The sequence below is a fragment of the Hydra viridissima genome, unplaced genomic scaffold, assembly GCF_058129835.1.
Source record: "Hydra viridissima isolate aposymbiotic clone 2 unplaced genomic scaffold, HvirCarnegie_v1 scaffold_7, whole genome shotgun sequence".
NCBI classification, from domain to species: domain Eukaryota; kingdom Metazoa; phylum Cnidaria; class Hydrozoa; order Anthoathecata; family Hydridae; genus Hydra; species Hydra viridissima.
This window is the reverse complement of record NW_028324306.1, coordinates 3838294-3859572: the sequence shown is the minus strand read 5'-3', so window position 1 is coordinate 3859572 and position 21279 is coordinate 3838294. Positions and strand designations below refer to the sequence as shown.

The window sequence follows — 21279 nt, the reverse complement described above, 5'->3', positions numbered from 1 at the left end:
CAAATTTGTAAAAATACATTAAGTAAACATTCAACTTAAGTACAAATAATATGTTAAATTTAGCTAAGAGAGTAGAACATTAATGTCAATTGTATATTTTTTTTCCAGAAATAACATCTGGAGGATTGAGGGGGAAGGTTAAAAAATTGTGAAGTACCTTCAAAAGGGTTGACACAAAAATATTAAAACATTACTAGGGGGTAGGGGCAAATAATGATAAAAATTTTTGTGACAGAGTATGGACAACCCCTTATCAAGCTTTTGTTTTTGTTTTTAAGCTTTGTTATTTTTGGAAACTGCCTTTGCCTTTATTTTTCTTTTATTTCATTTAACATTAAGATGAGTTACGAGCAATATTGGTCTACTAATAACTTCAGATAAAATCACCGAAACCATATTTTTAATCCCAGACTTTTAGTAATAATAGCTTCTTTACTAGGGTTAAATGGTATGTTAACAAAAGTTCATCGATAGTGTTTAACAGTATCACCATTGAAAAGTTGAGTTTATATCTGTGACAAGATAAATATACCTTAAAAAAGCTATTATGAATGTAAATCAAAAATTTTATCAGTGAAAAGACCTCGGAAGGGTGATGATGGTGTAGGAGGTTGAACTTTCACTTGTCCTCTAACAGTTAATCTTATAAATTAATTAAGAACATTGCATTTTTTAAGTTTTTCAGTCAAGTATTTAAACGCAGCTAACGATAAGTCTGAGCCGAAGGAAACTGAAAGGATTGTTACAGAATTTAGACCGTTTTTCAAAGAGACTTGATTATTTAAAAAGAAAATGCTGAGGACGTTTTACCACTAACTTACTATAAAGAAATAAAGCTGACCAATAAACAAAGATGATGGATTGATAGCACCATTATGTTCTCAAAAGAAAAATCAATAAAGCAAGTTTATTTCTAAAATTTTATCAAATGTTTTAACTAAAAAGTTAAAGTAAGAATAAAATACTCTAAAGCATATGAAAAAAAAAAAGCCATGCAAAAGAATCAAAACTATTTTTCTTGGATATAGGTAGAAAATAGAGAATTTAGCTGAGGAAAGTTTTCTTGAAATTCACTAATTTTATCGACCGAAACCTAAATAATAAAAAAAAAAAATACTCAAAAAAGAGAAAAACATCTTCTTGTAGAAAAGAAAACATCTTCTTATGGAGAGAAATCTTATTATTACGCGTACATTTCAGTAAGTTATATTTCATAAAACAAATCAAAGCATATAAGAAAAAAAATAATTTAACATCAATTCATCCGCAAGACAAAACTTGCTGTTAACAATGTCATCATTTATTCTTTAACAACAACTCTACAATCTCATCAGCTTTTATCAGTTCATTAGATGGCGATGGATCATCAGAAAAGATAACTTTGCAGCAGTCTTTAGAGATAAAAAAAACCATGAGCATGCCCAAGATGATCCTCTTTTACAGAATGAACCTAAACATTATTTTAAAGAACAAAGGAAAATCTTGAAAATGCAGTGGTGGAGATGCTGTGCGTAGGGAAGTTTTATCATCTCAAAAAAGTTAGAAAATTTAAAATTGCTTAAGTACTTAAGTAAATTAACAAAGCAACGTCATATATTTTTTTGTTTAAAAAAGTTTTTTTGTCATTTGTAAAAAAACTGTTTAAAAGGTTCTTCTTTAATCAATCTTTTTAAGACTCGGAATGGATACTGCAGATCTTATTTCTTCAAAACTTTCAAACAGCATTGATATAGAAAAATGCTGAGCTTTGTATAACTGAAGTGTTATTTAAATATGGAGTTTTATCAAAGAAAAATTAAACTGGTAATGACAGTTCTCAACTGACATTTTATGATTAGACTTTAAATTATATAAAAATATTCTTATAAATTTGAAAAGTTTTGTTGGGTTATTAAAAGTTGACCGAATGGTCTTAAAATCATTAAAAAAAAACTTAAAATTAAAACTCATCATCATGTTCTTAAAATGGTCACAGATACAGCTAGTATATTAAAAATAAAAAAAGCCAATTGCATCAAACCTTGTTTATCAACCATGTATTGTTTAACAACCATCTTTTCAAAGTCATCTATTAGTATTAACATAGTAGTAGTTAATTTATTTTAGAAAAGAAAAGTTAACAAAAACTTTTCAAATTTTCAAGCAGTGACATTAGCGATAATGATAATGATGTTTTTTATTTTCTTACATACAAACCATTATTACATTAATTCTTCAAAACAAAATTTTTTTTCGCTAAATATGTTTTCAGTTAACTTTGTTAATAGATTTTTTAAATTTTGAGTTTTTTTTCAATTAACAACTTACTCATCAATTTGAAAGTTTGTAGCAAGTTAAAAATATTTTAGTCATAACCAAAAGGTTGTGAATAATAAATTTCTTTTTAAAAAAATGCTTTTAAAATAAGTACTTTTAAATAAAATAATTTTAATATTGAAAACAGCAAGCAGACAACTGCTACAGATTGACTATCTGTATCTATAAAAAGAAATGATCTTCTTCTTCATGTTGTGAAAACTGAGAGTAGTATGGGAAAATGATATACTTATAGCTGTACCATACATGTATTACGAATCTCCTAGAATATTTTGAAATTGCTGACATACTCAAATTTCTAGCATATTGATACCAGTGTCGAATGAGGATGACATGCAAAAAATTAGGGTAGTTGGAGCTAAACCAACCCCGCCCCGACCCCTAACTGCCTCCTTCCTAGAACTACGTCTCCTTTAATCTTAAAATTTTTTTATTTTTGATCTATCATAAACTAGATAAAAAATTCATCGACAGATTTCAAATTTCATCAAAAAATCTCTTTTCGTTTAAGATTAATAACCATGCAAAGCTTAAAATTACCCCCTGGAATAACTTTAAATGGTCTCAACTTTTAAACGAAAAATTTCTTTTTGAAGTAATTTGAAATCTGTCGATGAATTTTAATCTAGTGTAATATAAAACAAGCATAAAATTTAAAAGTTTTTTTAGGAACTATAACCTAGGGAGGATTCGAGGGATCGTTTTGAACACCACAATATCATGCCCATGCCTCTGTATTTAGATTTTTAGAAATGTTTGTGATATATTTATCAAATTTTTTTTAAAGTTTTTAAAAATGTTTGTTTAATATTGAAATTTAACAGTTTATTAATAGTTGATTTAACAGTTGCATAATAACTCCTTGCACGCGTTGACATATGAACTGAACGCATGTTTCAGCCATTATATTGACATTTCATTGATATGACCGATATATCATTTAACCCTGACTTTTCTACCATGCTATGCTCAAAATGTAGAAAAAGGCTTACAGGGACTGATCCTTACTTCACTATACGGCCGTGTTATGAAGGCAATTACAACTATAATGATGTCTAATTTACCTCAGTTAAAATTTAGTTTCGCTATTTTAGTTATAATTGCAAAACGTATGCTATAAAATTTAAACCTGAATACCAGAGTTATTAGAGGGAAAAAATGTGAATGTTTTATTTCCGAAAATGGGGGCAAGTCAAAAATGGAAAAAATATAGGCCCCTTTGGTTGAATGTGTGTCGGGAAAACTTGTTTATCAAGGCGCTGAAGATGTTTCAAATAAACCTGCAGAAAGACTAATTTGTCAAGATTGCTATGCCCAAGTGGGATAAGGAGTTCCACATCCCTGTACGAAATTAGAAAGACAAAAGAATTTGACTTTCATTGTAAAATAAACATCCCCAACAGCGCAAGGAAAAGTTTTTTTAAGCTCTATCAAAGATTTCAGTACAAAAGACTCCGGGAACACCTTAGCTTTGAAAACTTTTGGTCCGAAGCAACTCACTGTCTCTTTCGGAAAGACTGAGATTATGAAACCTTTCTTTTCTTATGATGAATTGTACAAACTTCAATTAAAACTATATTCCAGGTAAGTTTTAGTTGCTTAAAAATACTTTTAAAAATAAATTTGTTATGTTAGTTTAAAGCCAATTTTTGAAATAACTTTATTATGATTTCTATATAATCGCGCCATGATTGAAGTTGCACGATTTCTGAGAAGTGGAGCAGGATGGACATCAAGTGTGGAATCTTATTTAAATATTAAGCTGATTGAGAACAACGAAATGATTGGAAAATTATTCCATTGTGAAAAACTCCAATTGCTGTTACCAAAATAAACTATTACCAAAAAAAAAGTATTTTTTAGCTAGATTACAATTTGTATCATTCATTTTGATTTTTGATGAATGTATTGTTGGTAGATAAAGATAATCCTTTTGTGTATTGCAATCACATTGAAGAGCTTGTAGCAATGGTACTTAATCACAGAAATCAAGGAACAAATGAGGTTGATATCAAATTAGGTGTAGACAAAGGGAAGGGATTCCTTAAAGTTCAATTGTCAATAACCCTAAAGCCGGAGTTAAAAAATAATAAAATTCCAGAGAAGCTAAGCAAGTGTGACGGATATCCGTGCAAAGATTTTAAAGATTCAGGCGTCCTCAAAACTATTATATTGGTCATTTTGCCTTCATTTAATTAAAAATACCATAAAATGCGGTTAGTTTTGGATAAGTTAAATATTTCATCCTTAGATTACACAGTTTCTGAATATCGAAAGGTTTTGCTTCAAATGGTTGGAAAACAAGCTGCAGCATCAAAGCACCCTTCTCCGTATTGCATGACGTCATCTCCTAAATTTCAAAAAGCTGATCATTATACTCTAGAAAAGTGTGGAAAGCGTTAAATCAGGTGCGGGATCTTGAGGTACGAAATGATTATCCTACATCATCAACATCGTGAGGTACAAAAAGATTATCCTACATCAACAACAAATTAGTGGTCAATTTTACATCCAGTGTGGAATAATATTTCACCAATTTATTTGGGTAATTTAATGAAGCTTATGCCAAAACTTATGTGCAGTCAGAAAAGCAAAAGGTGGATTTTCCGAAGAAAAAAATGGTAAATTTTTGTTCGTATTTTTATCGCTCAAACATGATTATTTTTATCATAAGTTTAAAAACGTTGATTAGTTTGTAATTGCCCAATCGGAAATTTTTGTTTTGCGCCTTTATTTACAACAGGCGAAGTACTGCGCCAGTATTGGCTAACCAATCGTTGGCCGGCCAGTGCAGGCAAAGCACCGATTAAAATGTTAGACAAGGCTGCGCGTTAGGCAGGTCCGTTTTTAGGGGTCGGAAAAACTATAACTTTGCCACTTTATTTTCCCATTCTACGTTGATATACAAGACCATTCCAAAAAAAGTTTTAAAAATATTTCAATTTTCCTGATCTCCCTGAGGGTTTGAATATTTTTAAAAAAGTCATTTTTGACCAATTTTTCGTTAAATTGCTATCTTAATTGGATCAAAGACCAACAAAACTAATAATTTTTTTTTGGGGTGAGTTGGCTCTACTATTAGGAAGGTTCGTATAAAATTTGAGCTCAAAATATTTAAAATTTCTCGAGATAACACATTTTGAAACATGACCTGGTTTCTTTTTAAAGACCTGGTTTTTACTATGTTTTTAATTGTGTATTTATCTAAATACTCTTAAATATTCATTAAAAAACTTAATAAAGTTTGCATTTAATAGGTTTGTTAAATAAGTAATCCAAATATTGTACTTAATAAAGATAAATTAAAGTAAACTGTTAAAAATGTAAAATACTTTGACTAAAGGTTTTACAAACACGTTTTGTAAATAATATACATAAAAATTCAGTTAAATTTTTCTTATAAAAACTTTTCTTACAATTTATTAAGTATTTCTTTGGACCAGTTACATTTATAAAATGGAAAATTAACTCTGTGTTCCTTCAAAACCAGTAAAATATCTTGTAACTTTTCCTCTTTAATTATTGAATCGATTAAAGTCTCACAACAGTCATTGACACAGACTAATCTCTTTATAAACCTTTGCATATTTTTATAATCAGAATCATGAGTCCACAAATCAGGTGGACTTTCTAACCAATTTGGTAAGTAAGGAACTATTTTAAATATTAGCCAAGAATTTTGACCAACGTAATCATTAAGTTCTGAATTTTCATTTATTTCTACAGGCTTAAACTTTTTAAGTTTAAAGACTTCAGGTAAATTTGTTTTTAACAACTGCTGAGCAACTTTTTCTTTAATTTTATTGTCAAGACTTTTATCAAATAAACAAAAGACAACTGTTTCTTCAGAAAGATAATGACTGTGTCTAAGATAGCTTGAAATAAAAGCTTGAGGGACATCAGCATCAAAATCTTTCATTTTTATCATCTCCTTAACCGTACACAAATCATTATGAGCAGCAGAAGCAGTTTGACTTGATTAGAGAAAGTTTTTTGCATAAACTGAAGCTACATATATTGCAGCCTTTGAAAATACTATTTCTTCCTCTAGGGTTAAAAACTTTATGATTGGTTGAGTAAGCTTCATTGCCAAAATGTATAAAGCATCTGCCATAAATCTAGCTTCATGTTCAGCAGCTGGTTTGTGTATAATAAATCCAGGAACTGCCTCCCTTCCTTCCAGAAAAACAATGACATATTGACACAGATGTTTATAATCATTTCTGGGGAAAGTATGAAGTTCCAAAGCTTTTTTGCAAAAAGATAAACTTTTTTTAGCCATATCTTCTAATGGAGTTCCAATAACTTTGCACCACGGAAACTTTGATAACTGATCCATATTTTTTTGAACATTTTCATAATTCATTGGCCAAGCAGCTTTGAATCTCGTGTAAATAGATTTTGATGGACCTTTGCTTTCTGTTTTAGTGATTGCATTTATTGCATGTAAAATATGTCGTTCTTGAGAATGTTTTCTACAAAGAAGCCTTAACAGAGGTCGATTTAAAAGTTCTCCTAAAATACTTATACAACCCTTATTACAACCAGTGTTACATGCTGCTGTATCAGCACAAATTCCAATTATAAGGCTTTCAATTCCAAACTTTTTTATAACATTAAAACATGCCAATGCTTGATCATATCCTTTTCCTGATTGACATTCAAGTATGCCTAGCAGCTCATCCTGTTGCTTTCCATTTGTATTTAAATCCCAGTCTGGACTTGTAACAACAATAGCTAGACGTTCATTTACTTCAGAAATATAGTCTTCATTTAAAGCCGTAACTTTTTTTGTGTCAATGTGCAAAATTAAATTACAATTTTTACATTTTTCTTTTATTTTTTCTTTAACTAATTCTGATTCACTTAAATATAAATCTTTTCTTATTTTTTCTACTTTTGTCTTTGAAAGTTTTACTTCATTAAGATTGATATTTCCACATCTTAAAAATAATGCTAATAATCCTGTCTGTACTCCAACAGAAATTCCAAAACGCCCACAAAATATTGAAGTTTTTTAGATAAGTTCATCAATATCTACTGTTACTGTCACTTTATTTCGTTTTATGTTAGTTGATTGTTTTTCAGTTATCATTGATTGTTTATCATTATCAAAATTTTCTAACAAAAATAACTCTTGATTTCCATTAAATACAATTGCTATTTGGTGAAAATTGTTTTAACTTTGAGTTTTTTGTGGTAGATTCCTCCATTTGCTCAAACTCCTTGGCTTTCCTTTTGCAAAACTCTCTGTTGGAATAAACTTTTTGATATTTTTTGTCTATTTTGTCAATTACCATTGTTCTTGCAGTTTTTTGGTCTTCATAAAACAAAATATCGCATTCTTTTGCATCTTTTGATCGAATTCTATCTTTTTCAATTATTTCATAAAGTTTTGGGTGCCCTATGTCAAGCAATTCTTTTTCTAATGCCAAAAAAATTATTTTCATGGAGCTTTTGTGTTTCCGTTTTTTTTGAACGATAAGATACCATTTTCTTGTGATGATATATTAACTTGGAAACATTTTCCCTAAAATAAATTAACAAATTTTTATTTGTCATTTAGCTTAAATTTTTATATCAATAATTATCAATAACTATGTAATAAACTATGAATATTATTTAAATCGATAGCTACCTAATACTTCTACAACTAATGTGTGGTATACCACCCATAAGTCACGGTTTTCTAAGAGCAGAAACAACGCATTTGGGCTGACATGTTTTATCATTACAAAGCAGCTCGTGATTTATATCAAGAGGGCAGGATATAATTTCGGTGTGTTTTTTATTTTTATTGAAATTTAGTAATCTGCAGCAGTGATAAAAATATCTTAAAACGTCGCCTTTTGTAGGCAAACTTCTGCAATCAATTTCGTGGGTTTGTCCTAATAAATATATTTCAGTATTTGAACGTGTTGATATTGCCATTTTAAATTTAAAAAGTTACAAATGCAGCGCAGTTTCATTAAATAAATTATTGCTCGCTGTGGTTATAACTCCGCGTAGGTCCGGCAGAGCAAATTAAAAAAAAAAAAATTCACCAAAAAATGTACTAAATATAAAATATTCAAACCCCAAGGGAGGTCAGGAAATTTAAAATTTTTCAAAAATTTTTTTAGAAAAAGTCTTGTATATCAACGTAGAATGGGAAAATAAAGTGGCAAAGTTATAGTTTTTTCGACCCCTAAAAACGGACCTGCCTACTGCGCGTGTATACGTAAAATGATCCCTTATTCCAGTGTTGGCACATAACGGATTTTTGGGCCTCGAAAAAAGAATTCGAATTCTTTTTTGCCAAAAAAAGTCTTTTTTGGCACATGTGCATTAATGTGCCAGATTAATCTGTCACAATAATTATTGGCACACGATAATTAATTATGGTAATTATAAACCAGATTCACTTTTATTTAATAAAATCTGGCGTATGTTACTTGATTTTTCATCTTTGTCTTGGTAAACTGTCAGTTAAAAATAGTTTTGATTAATAAGTACTTGTTTAGAATTTTATAAAATATAAAACAAATTTTGCTATTATCATTTTTCGTTAATATACTGTTATAAGTTAAGTTATTATTAAATATATATATATATATATATATATATATATATATATATATATATATATATATATATATATATATATATATATATATATATATATATATATATATATATATATATAACAACAATTATAAATGTATTCCATAAAATTGAGTGCTCAATGTTCTTAAAAGAACAGAGCAATAAATTATTAGAAATCACTTTTTAATTTCAACTTTGTGTAAGATCCCAATTTCATTTGTTTGGTGAGACTGTCAAAAAGTTAGAAGGAAATGATAAAAGTGCAGTAGAAGTATCAATGGAGTTTTACAAGCACTTGCATGCAAATTTATACCATTTATGGCAGATAATCTTTCAAAAAAACTTGAAGCAGAAGCATTATTAGATAGAGAGCATGTAGTTTCTGTTGTAGTGAGATTTTATAATACCATAATTAGTTATTTAAAAAAGTGGGCTGATAGATTTTGTAATGAAGCAAGGAATGTAAAATATCTTATGTTAAAGGAAAAATTTCTATATGAGGATTTTAAGGAAGTGTACACATATTTTCTTAATAAAACTAAATCATTACCTATTTTTGTCATAAGTGATAATGACATTTTTGACTCTTATTGTTTTATCAAAACTTGTTTAGATATAAATCTAGAAAACTGGGAAGCTGAATCTGTTCCTATACTATTAGGATGGAAAACTGTTTTAGAAGTTACAAATAATGTCAATACTGTAGTAAAGCCTCAACTGCTGGAAATTCTTGGTGCATTTGTATTTACTGTTCCAGAAACTAATGCAGAATGAGAGAGAGAGAGAGAGATAGGCATATATATATATATATATATATATATATATATATATATATATATATATATATATATATATATATATATGCTTCCTGATGATCCTACTGATAGAGAAACAAACTGTCAAAGAAAAAGAAAAATTAGATAAGTGTTTTTACTAATTTATATATATATATATATATATATATATATATATATATATATATATATATATATATATATATATATATATATATATATATATATATATATATATATATATATATATATACTGTCATAATAATAATAATAAAAATATATGTTATCAAATAATATATGTATTTGCTATAAAATATTTTAAAGATGGGTGTTTTTCATTTTAAAAATATAAGCTAATAGATAACCTTAAATCAATTTTACTTTTGAAAACTATTGATAAAATGTATATTTAACATTCAGTTGTATTTAGTTATACTATTTATGGTTATTTCAAGGCATGGCTGCATATTATAGACAAAAGAAACACCGTCATTTTAAACAACAAAACCAAAATGAATTTAAAGCTTTCTATTCAGAAGAAAATTTATCTGAATATTTGGACACTGCAATTGATTCATCTATTGAAATTGATTCTTCTAGTAATTTAATAACCTATCAATCTGAAGATACTCATATTACTATTTCTGAACACGATAACAATTTTATTTTCCAATTTGATTCATCTTTTGATTCAGAATACTTTACTCGTACATTTCCAGAGGACAGTTTTTCAGGTAATGAATCTTTTTATCAGCAATCACCTGATTTAACAGAAACCAATTGTTGTGAAAATAAAAATATAAAGTTAATGAATAGCGTAAAAAACACAATGGGATATTTTATGTTTCTTGATATAGAAGAAGGTTTAAATGATGTCATTACTGAGGATTATACTGATAGTGTTATTTGTTTATTATTTAATATCGATGGTTTACCATTATTCGATGGTTCTAATCAACAATTTTGGGCTATCTTGGGACTTATTTTGCACAACGAATATAATTCACAACCATTTATCATAGCTGTTTATAGTGGGGATTCTAAACCACAAAGTGTAGATGTTTTTTTAGAAGATTTTGTCTCTGAAGCAAAATATTTAGTTTTAAATGGAGTAAATATTGGTCAAGTGACCTTTAAAATAGAGGTTGTAGGCTTTTCCTGTGACACACCTGCCAGATCATTTGTTAAAAAATGTAAAGGACATGGTGGTTATTATGCATGTGAACGTTGCGAGACCAGAGGGACGACAATTAAAAAAAAAAGAGTTTATCCTAATATGAGATCTAAGCTACGAACAAAAAGTAGTTTTGAAATGAAAAGTCAAATTGAACACCATTTAGGTTCAGGTAAATCCCCATTGTTAGATATACCAGGTTTTGACCCAATTAAATCAATGTTCTTGGATTCTATGCATTTAATTTACCTTGGGGTCATGAAATGGATTATGCAGCAGTTAATTGGCACTAAAAAAGTAAACCATAAATGCAATCTATCTGTGGAAGATATTAAATGTTTAAATTTAAAATTGAAAATCTTAGTGAATTTTATACCCAAAGAGTTTCAAAGAAAAAAGTTTGATATACATAATTTTGCACATTGGAAAGCCACACAATTACGTTTTTTTTTTACATTACTGTGGATCATTGTTACTACACAATATTCTGCCTAGTCAAATGTATAAACATTTTCTGCTTTTAGTTGTGGCTTGTCGAATACTTTGTGATCCTCAACTTTGCCTTCATAATGTAAACTATGCCAAAGAGTTATTGAGGAAATTCTTTGAGCTAACTCCGTCATTTATGGCACTGGTTCACAGGTAATGAATATACACAATTTAATCCACTTAGCTGATGATGTTGAGTACACTAAGATGTCTTTATCTACAATATCTGCATTTCCTTTTGAAAACCATCTTGGTAAAATTAAACGACTAATTGGAGGAAGAAATAATACTTTGGGTCAGTTGGCTAGAAGAATATCTGAACAAAAAGCCTGTCCAAAATTAAAAAATAAAAATGCAATTAAGAAGAAAGTTCTTATAATGAACTTTAATACTATGCTTGAAGATGATGTTAATTTTGAAGATATAATATTTTAAGGAGTTACACTTAGCATTAAAAAGCCAGATGACATTGTAAAAATGTGTTCTGGCCATATTTTTAAAATAACAAGAATCCGAAAAGTGCAACATAATTTCTTTTTGCAAGGTTATATATTTATGGATGTCAATGATGTTTTTTCAGTATCCATGTGCCTCTTCAAAAGTTGGAATAATGAAACTTGGAAGAATATCCACAAATGAAGAAACAGTTTCTTTAGAAAATATTGTTAAAAAATGTGTTTTGTTTGAAAGCAATGATAATACATTTGCCATAACTTATCTTCATGATTCATAAAAAAATCTAAAATACATTTGTTAACTTTATATTACATTTATCAATTATTATTGTATTATACTAGACTGTTTAATGTAACATACAATACAAGTCTGTTATTTGAATTTGTCAATAGATTTATCTTATTTGAATAGTGTTATGAATATTTGAAGGCTTTAAACTATTTTATCTTTAGAATATTTTTTGTTCAGATTTACTGAACAATAACTGTTTATTTTAGTTTGAAATAATCAGTATTCAAAGTAACTGAATTACAGTATTTTGTAAAAGTAATTTTAAATTTAATTTGCTATTTTTATAAGGTATTTAATTAATATGAATCTTCAGACAAGTACAACTCATGTTGTAGTCAAGTTTCTTGAAAAAACATGGAAAAAAAAGCATGGAAAGGAATGTATTGATGTTATTCCAATTTTATGGATGTATTCTAAAAAAGACAAATTATTCTGTAAATATCCATCTGAAAACGAGTATCATGCGCTTGATTCAATGAGTAAAATGTCATTAATACCAGGAGTTTTGTGGAAGAGTTTTGAAATTGTTTTAATTAAAGAAGCAAGTATGTAATTCAAATCTTTATGTAATCAATTTTAAATGCGTTTTAACTTAAATGCTGTCATATTAAAAGATATTTATTTACATGATAGAAAGCTATGAACAAGGATTGCGACGGATGATTAGGGCATGCTCTGAATTTGTAGTACAGAGCAGTAATTTTGAAGATCCAAATAGTTCAGAAGGAGAATCTGTTCCTGTTAAATTAAGCAGCTCTGAACTTAAAGCATCTTTAAAAGATATCTCTTCATTTAAAGGTATGGTATTTTTTTATTAATGCAAACAAACATTACTTGAAATATTTTAAAAAATTGAAAGATTTATTTAACCATATAACTGTTTTTTTTTTGTTTTTTTTAAATAATCACTATATCTTATCTGTTTTAGAGCTTAGTATTGAAAGCTCTGGAGATAGTGATATTTCAGAAGAGTCCTTTGTTTCCTTTAAAGTAAAGAAAAAACGATCATCATCTCGTGATGAACAATCTAATGATTCATCGTTCTCGTCCCCCAAAATAAAGAAAATAGGGTCATTCCATATGAAATCATCCAGACCATGACACCCTTATGTCTCAGAATTTGTTCATTTTTACCTCACTTGCAGTCCACATTAAAAAAATAATAACTGCGAAAGTTTTAGTTAAAAATACACATGGGTTCCAGAGATATTGTCAGTTAAAATAATGCTGACTCATCATTTTAGTGATTTTCTAAAGCGACTACAAATCAACTTTGACATATAGTATCTTTATAATGGCTTGGGGAGATTTCCTAAAATTTGGTACCCCAATAGATTTTTACTTGCGGAATCCAAAAAGAGCAGTGTCAAGACTCCATTGTCTCAGGAAATGCCTCGTTTATCCAATTTTGTTCAAAATTATTGACTTGTAAATTCATGGTTTTTGGAGGTAAAATGAAGGCTGTGGCCCATAATCCCGAATAAAGAGTTTAATTGTATATCATTATTTTATCTTAGGTCTACTAAAAAAAATTAGATTCATCAATTGTCTCTCTAATACTTGATCAAAATTTGCGTTTTAAAATTGTGTCTTTATAGAAAAATTTTAATTTTGTAACGAAAGCAAATGAAATGTTTTTTAAAAAATTTATTTGAATAAAACATCAAATAGTGTTATTTATTGACTAGTTTAGGACGTTTATAGTCATAGGCCAAGGGAGCGCCAGCGGGCCTCTGATCAGTTCTCCCCCCCCATCTCCCTGGGTTTTTTTTTTTTTTTTTTTTTTATGCATTAAATGATAAAATAATAAATAATTATTAAAATTCAATTTAAAAGGATTTTTTTTTTTTAAGTTTAAGTTTGAGAAGCAATTTTTTTTTCATTATTTCAATTCAAATCGGTGAATGCTTACCTCTTATTATATCAAAAGCAAGCAAATGTTTTGTTTTGTTCTTTTTAAAGGTTGCGCTTTCCTTGTTTGTATTTTTTTAAAGAATGGTTGTGAATTTTATTGTTTTTGTATTTTTTTAGCAGGTAATATTATAAATAATAAACATATTTAATATGGAGAAATAGGAAATTGGAAAAAGTCTTAACATTAATTGCCACAAAACTGGATTTTCTAGAAAACAAGGTTTTGTTCAATTCAAAGATCTTTCTTGTGAAAAACAAGAATAATATGGCGAGCAAATTTAAAGGAAAAATATTTTTCAATAAGAGATATATGTTGTTATCATGAGCAATTCTATGGAAAATATTTTGAGAGAAAAATTACAAAGTGTTGCAATCCTTTTGGAACACACATGGAAAGTAAAAAAACTGCTATAAAAGATAATCTAACATTAATTACAACAGAACTGATATGGAAATTAAAATAAAAGAAAAACATTTTATTATTTATAAAAAATTTTATATTTTCAATTTTTTTAAAAACTTAAAACTAAATTTGTTTCTTAGGTTATATAAAGATTTCCCTAGACTTGGCTAAATTTTTGCAACAAAATGTTTATGTAACCCCAGGTTGGAAATTCTGCAGTAAGTATTTAAGTGGAAGAACAGTTCCTGGCAAAAGGACATATCATCATTTTATTCCAATTGCTTCAAACACTATAAGTTATAAAAAAACAAGTATTGATACATGTATTGAAATATTTGATATCATTCCAAAACGCAAACATAATACAGAGATTTAATTAAACATTAAAAAAAAAGGATTATATTGCATGTTTTTATGACGGATTTTGGTGGGTAGTGATTGCTGAAGATGTAAGTGAGCTTGATATAAAAGTCAGATTCATGCATCCACATGGACCAGGTAAAAACTTCTTTGGCCAATGAGAAATGACGAGTATTGGGCGCTCAATTCTGAAGTTATATGTCTACTTTCTACAGCCACAACAATATCAGGTTGTATGTACAACATATCTGATTTAGATTTAGAGAATATAAACAGTTGGTTACAAAAAAAATAAATAAATACATTTAAAATAATTTTGTTGTAATTTTATTTACCTATTTTGGATTTAGAATTTGTCTTTCTTTTTTTCAAATCCTTGGATGGAAGGCTGAGAAGCGTTTAGATAAATCCTACTGTCCACCTTATTATGTCAATGGCTATATTAGTATTAATCTACTAAGTAATACTATAAAGATATTGATTGTTAAAATGTTTTAAAAAACATTTCAATATTTTTGGTTTTAAAATTTATGATTTTTAAAATCGTGAAAAGATCTTAGTTTTCAGTGCTTACTTTAAAATAAGAGGTAAATAATGAAAAAAAAATTGCTTCTCAAACTTAAACTTAAAAAAAAAAATCCTTTTAAATTGAATTTTAATAATTATTTATTATTTTATCATTTAATGCATAAAAAAAAAAAAAAAAAAAAAACCCAGGGAGATGGGGGGGGAGAACTGATCAGAGGCCCGCTGGCGCTCCCTTGGCCTATGACTATAAACGTCCTAAACTAGTCAATAAATAACACTATTTGATGTTTTATTCAAATAAATTTTTTAAAAAACATTTCATTTGCTTTCGTTACAAAATTAAAATTTTTCTATAAAGACACAATTTTAAAACGCAAATTTTGATCAAGTATTAGAGAGACAATTGATGAATCTAATTTTTTTTAGTAGACCTAAGATAAAATAATGATATACAATTAAACTCTTTATTCGGGATTATGGGCCACAGCCTTCATTTTACCTCCAAAAACCATGAATTTACAAGTCAATAATTTTGAACAAAATTGGATAAACGAGGCATTTCCTGAGACAATGGAGTCTTGACACTGCTCTTTTTGGATTCCGCAAGTAAAAATCTATTGGGGTACCAAATTTTAGGAAATCTCCCCAAGCCATTATAAAGATACTATATGTCAAAGTTGATTTGTAGTCGCTTTAGAAAATCACTAAAATGATGAGTCAGCATTATTTTAACTGACAATATCTCTGGAACCCATGTGTATTTTTAACTAAAACTTTCGCAGTTATTATTTTTTTAATGTGGACTGCAAGTGAGGTAAAAATGAACAAATTCTGAGACGTAAGGGTGTCAAAAATTTTTTTTTTTGGACGATTTCATATGGAATTACCCAATAGCGTCTTCTAAATGTAACAGAGAGAAACAAAACCGTATGTTTTCTTTAATAAAAAAAATCCTTATAATTACAAATAACTGTTATTGTTGCTCACACAAAAAAATGCGTCAAAGCAATTTTTATTATTCAAAAAGTTTATTATTTTCAGAAATGATAAAGTATTCCAGTATATCACATGAAGACACCAGGAAACATTTAAGCGACGATAAAACAAATAAAAAAGGTAATGCAATATAATTCTTAGTTTACATTTAAATATTATTTTAATTTTTTTTCAATGAAATCTTTTTTAGAATGTTGATCATTACTTACAAATGTAATATTTTGAAAATATTTTTTTAGATGTGATACTTAATCCAAATTATAAGTATTGTCCTACATGTGGCTCTGCAGGTTAGGATATTGTCAAAAATTTTTTACTTACAATTCTTCATTCATTGTAAAGAATTAATTTAACTTTTCACTTGAATGAGGAAATGACACTATGGAAACCTTGTTTAAACCACACAAGTGTGGAAACGGACGTTAAACATTGAGAAAAAAATTACATAATGATAATGATAATTTAATAATTAATTACTGATTTAGTTATTTAAAATGGTTGTTTTTCTTTACTAATGCAAATATAAAATATATGTTTTCATGACAGCTAAAGATGCTCCTGCGTCGAAAGCTAATCTGGAGTCTGCCAGGAGAAGCATTGAATATCGTATTAGAGAGGAAGCAAAAATCACAAGAACGTTATTTAGTCTTAACAATAACACTGTTGATATCCACAAAATAATAACCGAACAGACGATTAACGAATTACCATTCAACCGTATAGAGAGTTTCCATGATTTTGATAACCAATTGAAGAGTGATGTAGTAATGATTCAAAAACTGGTAAACAATTTAGTATTGATTCAAAAAATGCTAGAAATATTTGTTTTAAGTCTGCTACGAAGTATTGTTTTATTAAATATTATTTTTTATTTATAATTAATGTTATATTTAATTATTTGATATTTAGTATATGAATTTTATCTATAGATTAATTTTTTTTTTTTAGAAATGCTTCATGATGTTAAATGTGAAAAGTACATTAAAACTTTCGGAAAATTTATCTTTTGTAATTCCAAAGATTATTTTACCGAATATTCAAGTGCTTTACAGTGCCTTTGGACGAGAGTCAAATGGTGTAAAAAAATTGAATTTTTCTGGCACAGAAAATTACAAATATTTGCTAGGTATATTGTCTTATTTCTAACTTTAACAAACATGAATAAAGTATTATTTTATTCATTTCTTACTTAACCCTTAAAATACACAGTTTTGATGTTTATTTTAGAAGTAATAACAATCAGATTTCCTGAGATGAACGAAAAACAAATTTCTAGTCAAATAAGTCGCTGGTTTTCAGGTGCGAAGGATAGAGCTGGTGGAAAGAAAAATAGATTGCTAAATAAAAAGAGTGGTGCTGGTGTTGAAATTGAAGACGAAATTCTATAAATTTTTTTTTTTTTAATTATACAAAAAAAAACATTGAAAAATAATACTTTTGTCTTAAAAGATTACCTTATAAAATTGATGCTATAGTGTCATGCCAGTCTTGCGCCAGTGTTAAACAGTACTGGCGCAATACTATGCCTGTTGCGAATTTTTAATTAAGGCAGTACTATACCATTACCAGATGCCAGCTATGGTTAAGTACTGGACATTCAGTACTGGCAAAGCGTTATCATCCCATGGAAATGCCAATACAGAACCAGTACTGACTGCCAGTATTGCACCAGTATTAGACAGTACTGGCGCTGTACTGCGCCTGTTGTGAATTTTTGCTTGGGTGTTTGTTAATTGTAATTAGTTTTATTGGTTCTTTTTTTTTTTCTTTTTGGATTCTGTCGAGTGATCGGTAGCTTTTGCCGAGCAACCTATGCTTGATCACTTCGTACAGGTTTACTCAAAATATGAAAGACAACTGAAGATGCTTCGTAAGTAAATTTCACATGTTTCGGAAGATAGCGATGAGATTCTTATTTACTGCTCTTACAGCTTTGTTGTAAAAGTTAATTGCGATGTATAAACTCACGAGCGCCAGTAATTAAAGAATAAATTCCAATATTAAAATGTCTTCGTATTGGGTTGGCAACTAAGTAACTTCGATTTTTTTGTCATAAAAAGCATCCTTTATTTTTTTAACGACTAGTTATTCTTGTTGCATATTTGGTTTTTTTACATTTGATACAAGGCATTGAGGCACTTTAGAAGCATGTGGCGCATGAGTACTTGTCTATATGTCAGCTGTGCATCAATTTTAAAATGGAATGCAAAAATGAAAATTTTTAGCACGTTTTTTTTTTTTTTCCGCAAATGAAAGAAAGCGGTTGAAGCTCACAAAGAAATACAGTGGCGAGCAAAATAATAGGTGTGAATAATAAATTTCACTTAAATTGACATTTTACAGTATATTTTATAAAGTGACATCTAGGAACTGATTGCTACACAAGCTATGCTTATTTTATTATAACAGAGAGCAGTATATTTCCAATTTCTTACAAATTTATGAGGGGAATACCCTATTTATATATTTAACCTACAAATTTGGTGGAGCAAAATAATAGGTGTGTGCTTATTTTAACCTGTTTGCTGTAAGATTAAAAACATTTTATTATTTTTATTTGTTGTTGATATAAAGGTAAGGTCAATATTTATACAACTTATATAAAATAATAACATTTCATATTTGTATTGAATTAGAATTAGATATAAAATGGGACGAGGAAAACATTGCACAGCGATAGAAAGAAAACTTATTAGAAATTTAAGAAAACAAGGAAAAACTTACAAGGAAATTTCAGTTACGATGGGATGTTCTCAAAATAAAGTTACAAATGCCTTAAAACCAGAAAAATCACGTGAGAATAGAGGAAGACCACGCAAAACGTGTCAGCGTACGGATGATCACATTACAATTATTTCAAAAAAAGACCCATTCAAGCCAGCAACAAAAATTTTAAATGAAATTAATGAAAATATTAGTGTTTGGACAGTTAGAAGAAGGCTTTTAGAAAGTAAGTTGCCAGCTCGAACTCCGAGGAAAGTACCATTACTTGGTAGAAAGAACATTATGAAAAGAAAAATTTTTGCAAAAATTCATATTGCTTGGCGGGGACCAGATATGACCAAAAAATGGCGTAATATTTTGTGGAGTGATGAAACTAAGATTAATTTATTTAATTCTGATGGAAAACAGTGTGTAAGAAGACCATCAAAGCAAGAACTTTCACCTCGCTTCACTGCGAAAACAGTGAAACACGGCGGAGGAAATATAATGGTGTGGGGTTGCTTTTCCTGGTACGGTGTGGGGCCACTTTTTTGGATCAAAGATATTATGACCCAATATACATACGTAGACATACTAAATAATGTCATGTTGCCATTTGCCGAAGAAAATATGCCGATAATTTGGCATTTCCAACAGGACTGCGACCCAAAACATACATCCAAAGTTGCGAAAGAGTGGTTTACGACCAATAATGTAAAAGTTTTAGAATGGCCACCTCAGTCACCGGATCTAAATCCTATTGAAAATTTATGGAGCCAGTTAAAACTTAAAATTTCAGGACAAAATCCAAAAAATAGAAATGAACTGTGGATGATGCTCCAGGAGGCTTGGTACAGCATTCCTGTAGAAGTTTGCAGAAAACTAGTGGATTCAATGCCGTCAAGATGCACGGAAGTATTAAAAAATAAAGGGTATGCAACAAAATATTAATAATTTGCAACCCTATTGACCTCCATCTTCATTTTTTATTTTACACCTATTATTTTGCTCGGTGTGGAATTTATTTTTTTTAAATTAAAATATATTATATATATTTAATAACTTAATATTTATTAATTTCTGTTTATTTATGTAATAAAATAAAAGTTCTAATAAAAATTCAAATTTTTATTTTACTTGTTTCAAAGATATTCTCGTATTTGTTAGTTTTTTGGTTCGCACCTATTATTTTGCTCGCCACTGTATGTGAAGTGTCTGGGGTTGATTGTCTAACAGAGAGCACATGTCAGAATCGGTTTCAAAAGTTTCGCTCTGGAGATTTTTCTCTCAAAGAAAAGCGGCGTACTTGTCGGCTTTCTGAAGTTGATGATGATGAACTTCAGAAAGCCGACCAAAGTTATGGTTCAAGATGATCGCTGTATAAATGTTCGAGAGATTGCAGAGTGGTTAAATGTATCTCACACAATTATTGAAAAGCACTTGAAAAGTATTGGACTTGTTGAGAAGATCGATGTTTGGTTGCCTTATGATTTGAAAGAGATTCACTTGACACAACGAATCAACATTTTTTATATGTACTTTGACCATTTGTGATATGTAAACTGACCCTTTCAGAAAGGGTCAGTTTACATATGATTGCAATGATTCGCTTCAAGAAAGGCTTTCTTGAAGCGAATCATTACTGGTTATGAAATATGGGTTGTCTACAGCAACATTATTCGAAAAAAATTATCGTGCAACCAAGATGAACCACCACTAACCAAATCAGAAACTGAATTGGATAAAAAAAATTTGATGCTGTCAATATGGTGGCATTACAAAGTTGTTTTGTATTTTGAGCTGCTTCCGAGCAACAAAATAATAAATTCTGAGGTTTACTGTTAACAACTTATGAATCTGGATGAATCAATCAATTTAAGACGGCCGGAATTGATAAATTGGATAGAAATAGTGTTCCACCGTGAAAATGCAAGATCTCACACAGTTTTAGCAACCCGTGGGAAAATACTGGCGCTTGGTTGGAAAGTAATGCAACGTTCTTCATATCCACAACACAGCCCTGAAGCTTGCAGAACTTTTTGAATGGTAAATTGTTTACAGATGATGATGAATATAAATCGCATGTAGTTCAATTTTTTACTGATAAGTACCAGAAGTACTACGAGGGTGGAATCATAGCTGCAAGAAAGATGGCAAAAGTTAATTGAACAAAATGAAAAATATGTAACTGATTAAAGATTATTCTTTGTATTGAAATACATGAGTTTGTTTCATACTATAAAACCGAATTTACTTAGCTGCCAACCCAA

At 28.9% G+C, this 21279-nt stretch overlaps 2 protein-coding genes and 1 pseudogene across 4 annotated transcripts; 2 read left to right on the top strand and 1 right to left on the bottom strand.

Moving 5' to 3' along the window:
- Positions 1–5697: 5697 nt before the first annotated feature.
- On the bottom strand, positions 5698–8361 carry LOC149885697 (uncharacterized; annotated as a pseudogene). Its single transcript, XR_016454607.1, has 2 exons — positions 7955–8361; positions 5698–7846 (listed from the first exon to the last, which is right to left on the bottom strand). The product of XR_016454607.1 is annotated as an uncharacterized LOC149885697 (transcript).
- Positions 8362–9996: 1635 nt separating this feature from the next.
- LOC149885696 (uncharacterized) lies at positions 9997–12216 on the top strand. 2 transcript variants are annotated; one of them, XM_090092105.1, is made up of 2 exons: positions 10027–10429; positions 11394–11755. In XM_090092105.1, exons 1-2 carry the CDS (start codon positions 10153–10155, stop codon positions 11513–11515), a joined length of 399 nt encoding a protein of 132 aa, XP_089948231.1. In that variant the 5' UTR covers positions 10027–10152; the 3' UTR covers positions 11516–11755. The 2 variants fall into 2 exon arrangements, with proteins under 2 accessions (XP_089948230.1, XP_089948231.1); XM_090092104.1 differs by having other exon boundaries at positions 9997–12216.
- A 92-nt stretch (positions 12217–12308) lies between these two features.
- On the top strand, positions 12309–17735 carry LOC145196679 (uncharacterized). The gene is made up of 11 exons (XM_090094241.1): positions 12309–12650; positions 12739–12903; positions 13034–13204; positions 14563–14745; positions 14858–14920; positions 16154–16237; positions 16352–16426; positions 16546–16596; positions 16853–17088; positions 17255–17432; positions 17534–17735. The coding sequence occupies exons 1-11, from the start codon at positions 12407–12409 to the stop codon at positions 17692–17694; spliced, it is 1611 nt and encodes a 536-aa protein (XP_089950367.1). The 5' UTR covers positions 12309–12406; the 3' UTR covers positions 17695–17735.
- Positions 17736–21279: the final 3544 nt, after the last annotated feature.

What these genes read in the sequence shown, in the direction of transcription:
- LOC149885696 (XM_090092104.1), top strand. Translation starts at nt 10,153, where the DNA reads ATGGCTGCATATTATAGACAAAAGAAACACCGTCATTTTAAACAACAA.
- LOC145196679 (XM_090094241.1), top strand. Translation starts at nt 12,407, where the DNA reads ATGAATCTTCAGACAAGTACAACTCATGTTGTAGTCAAGTTTCTTGAA. An exon ending in CATGCATCCACATGGACCAG is followed by an intron (nt 14,921 to 16,153) that starts GTAAAAACTTCT and finishes CTGAGACGTAAG; the next exon opens with GGTGTCAAAAATTTTTTTTT. An exon ending in AAATTACAAATATTTGCTAG is followed by an intron (nt 17,433 to 17,533) that starts GTATATTGTCTT and finishes TGTTTATTTTAG; the next exon opens with AAGTAATAACAATCAGATTT.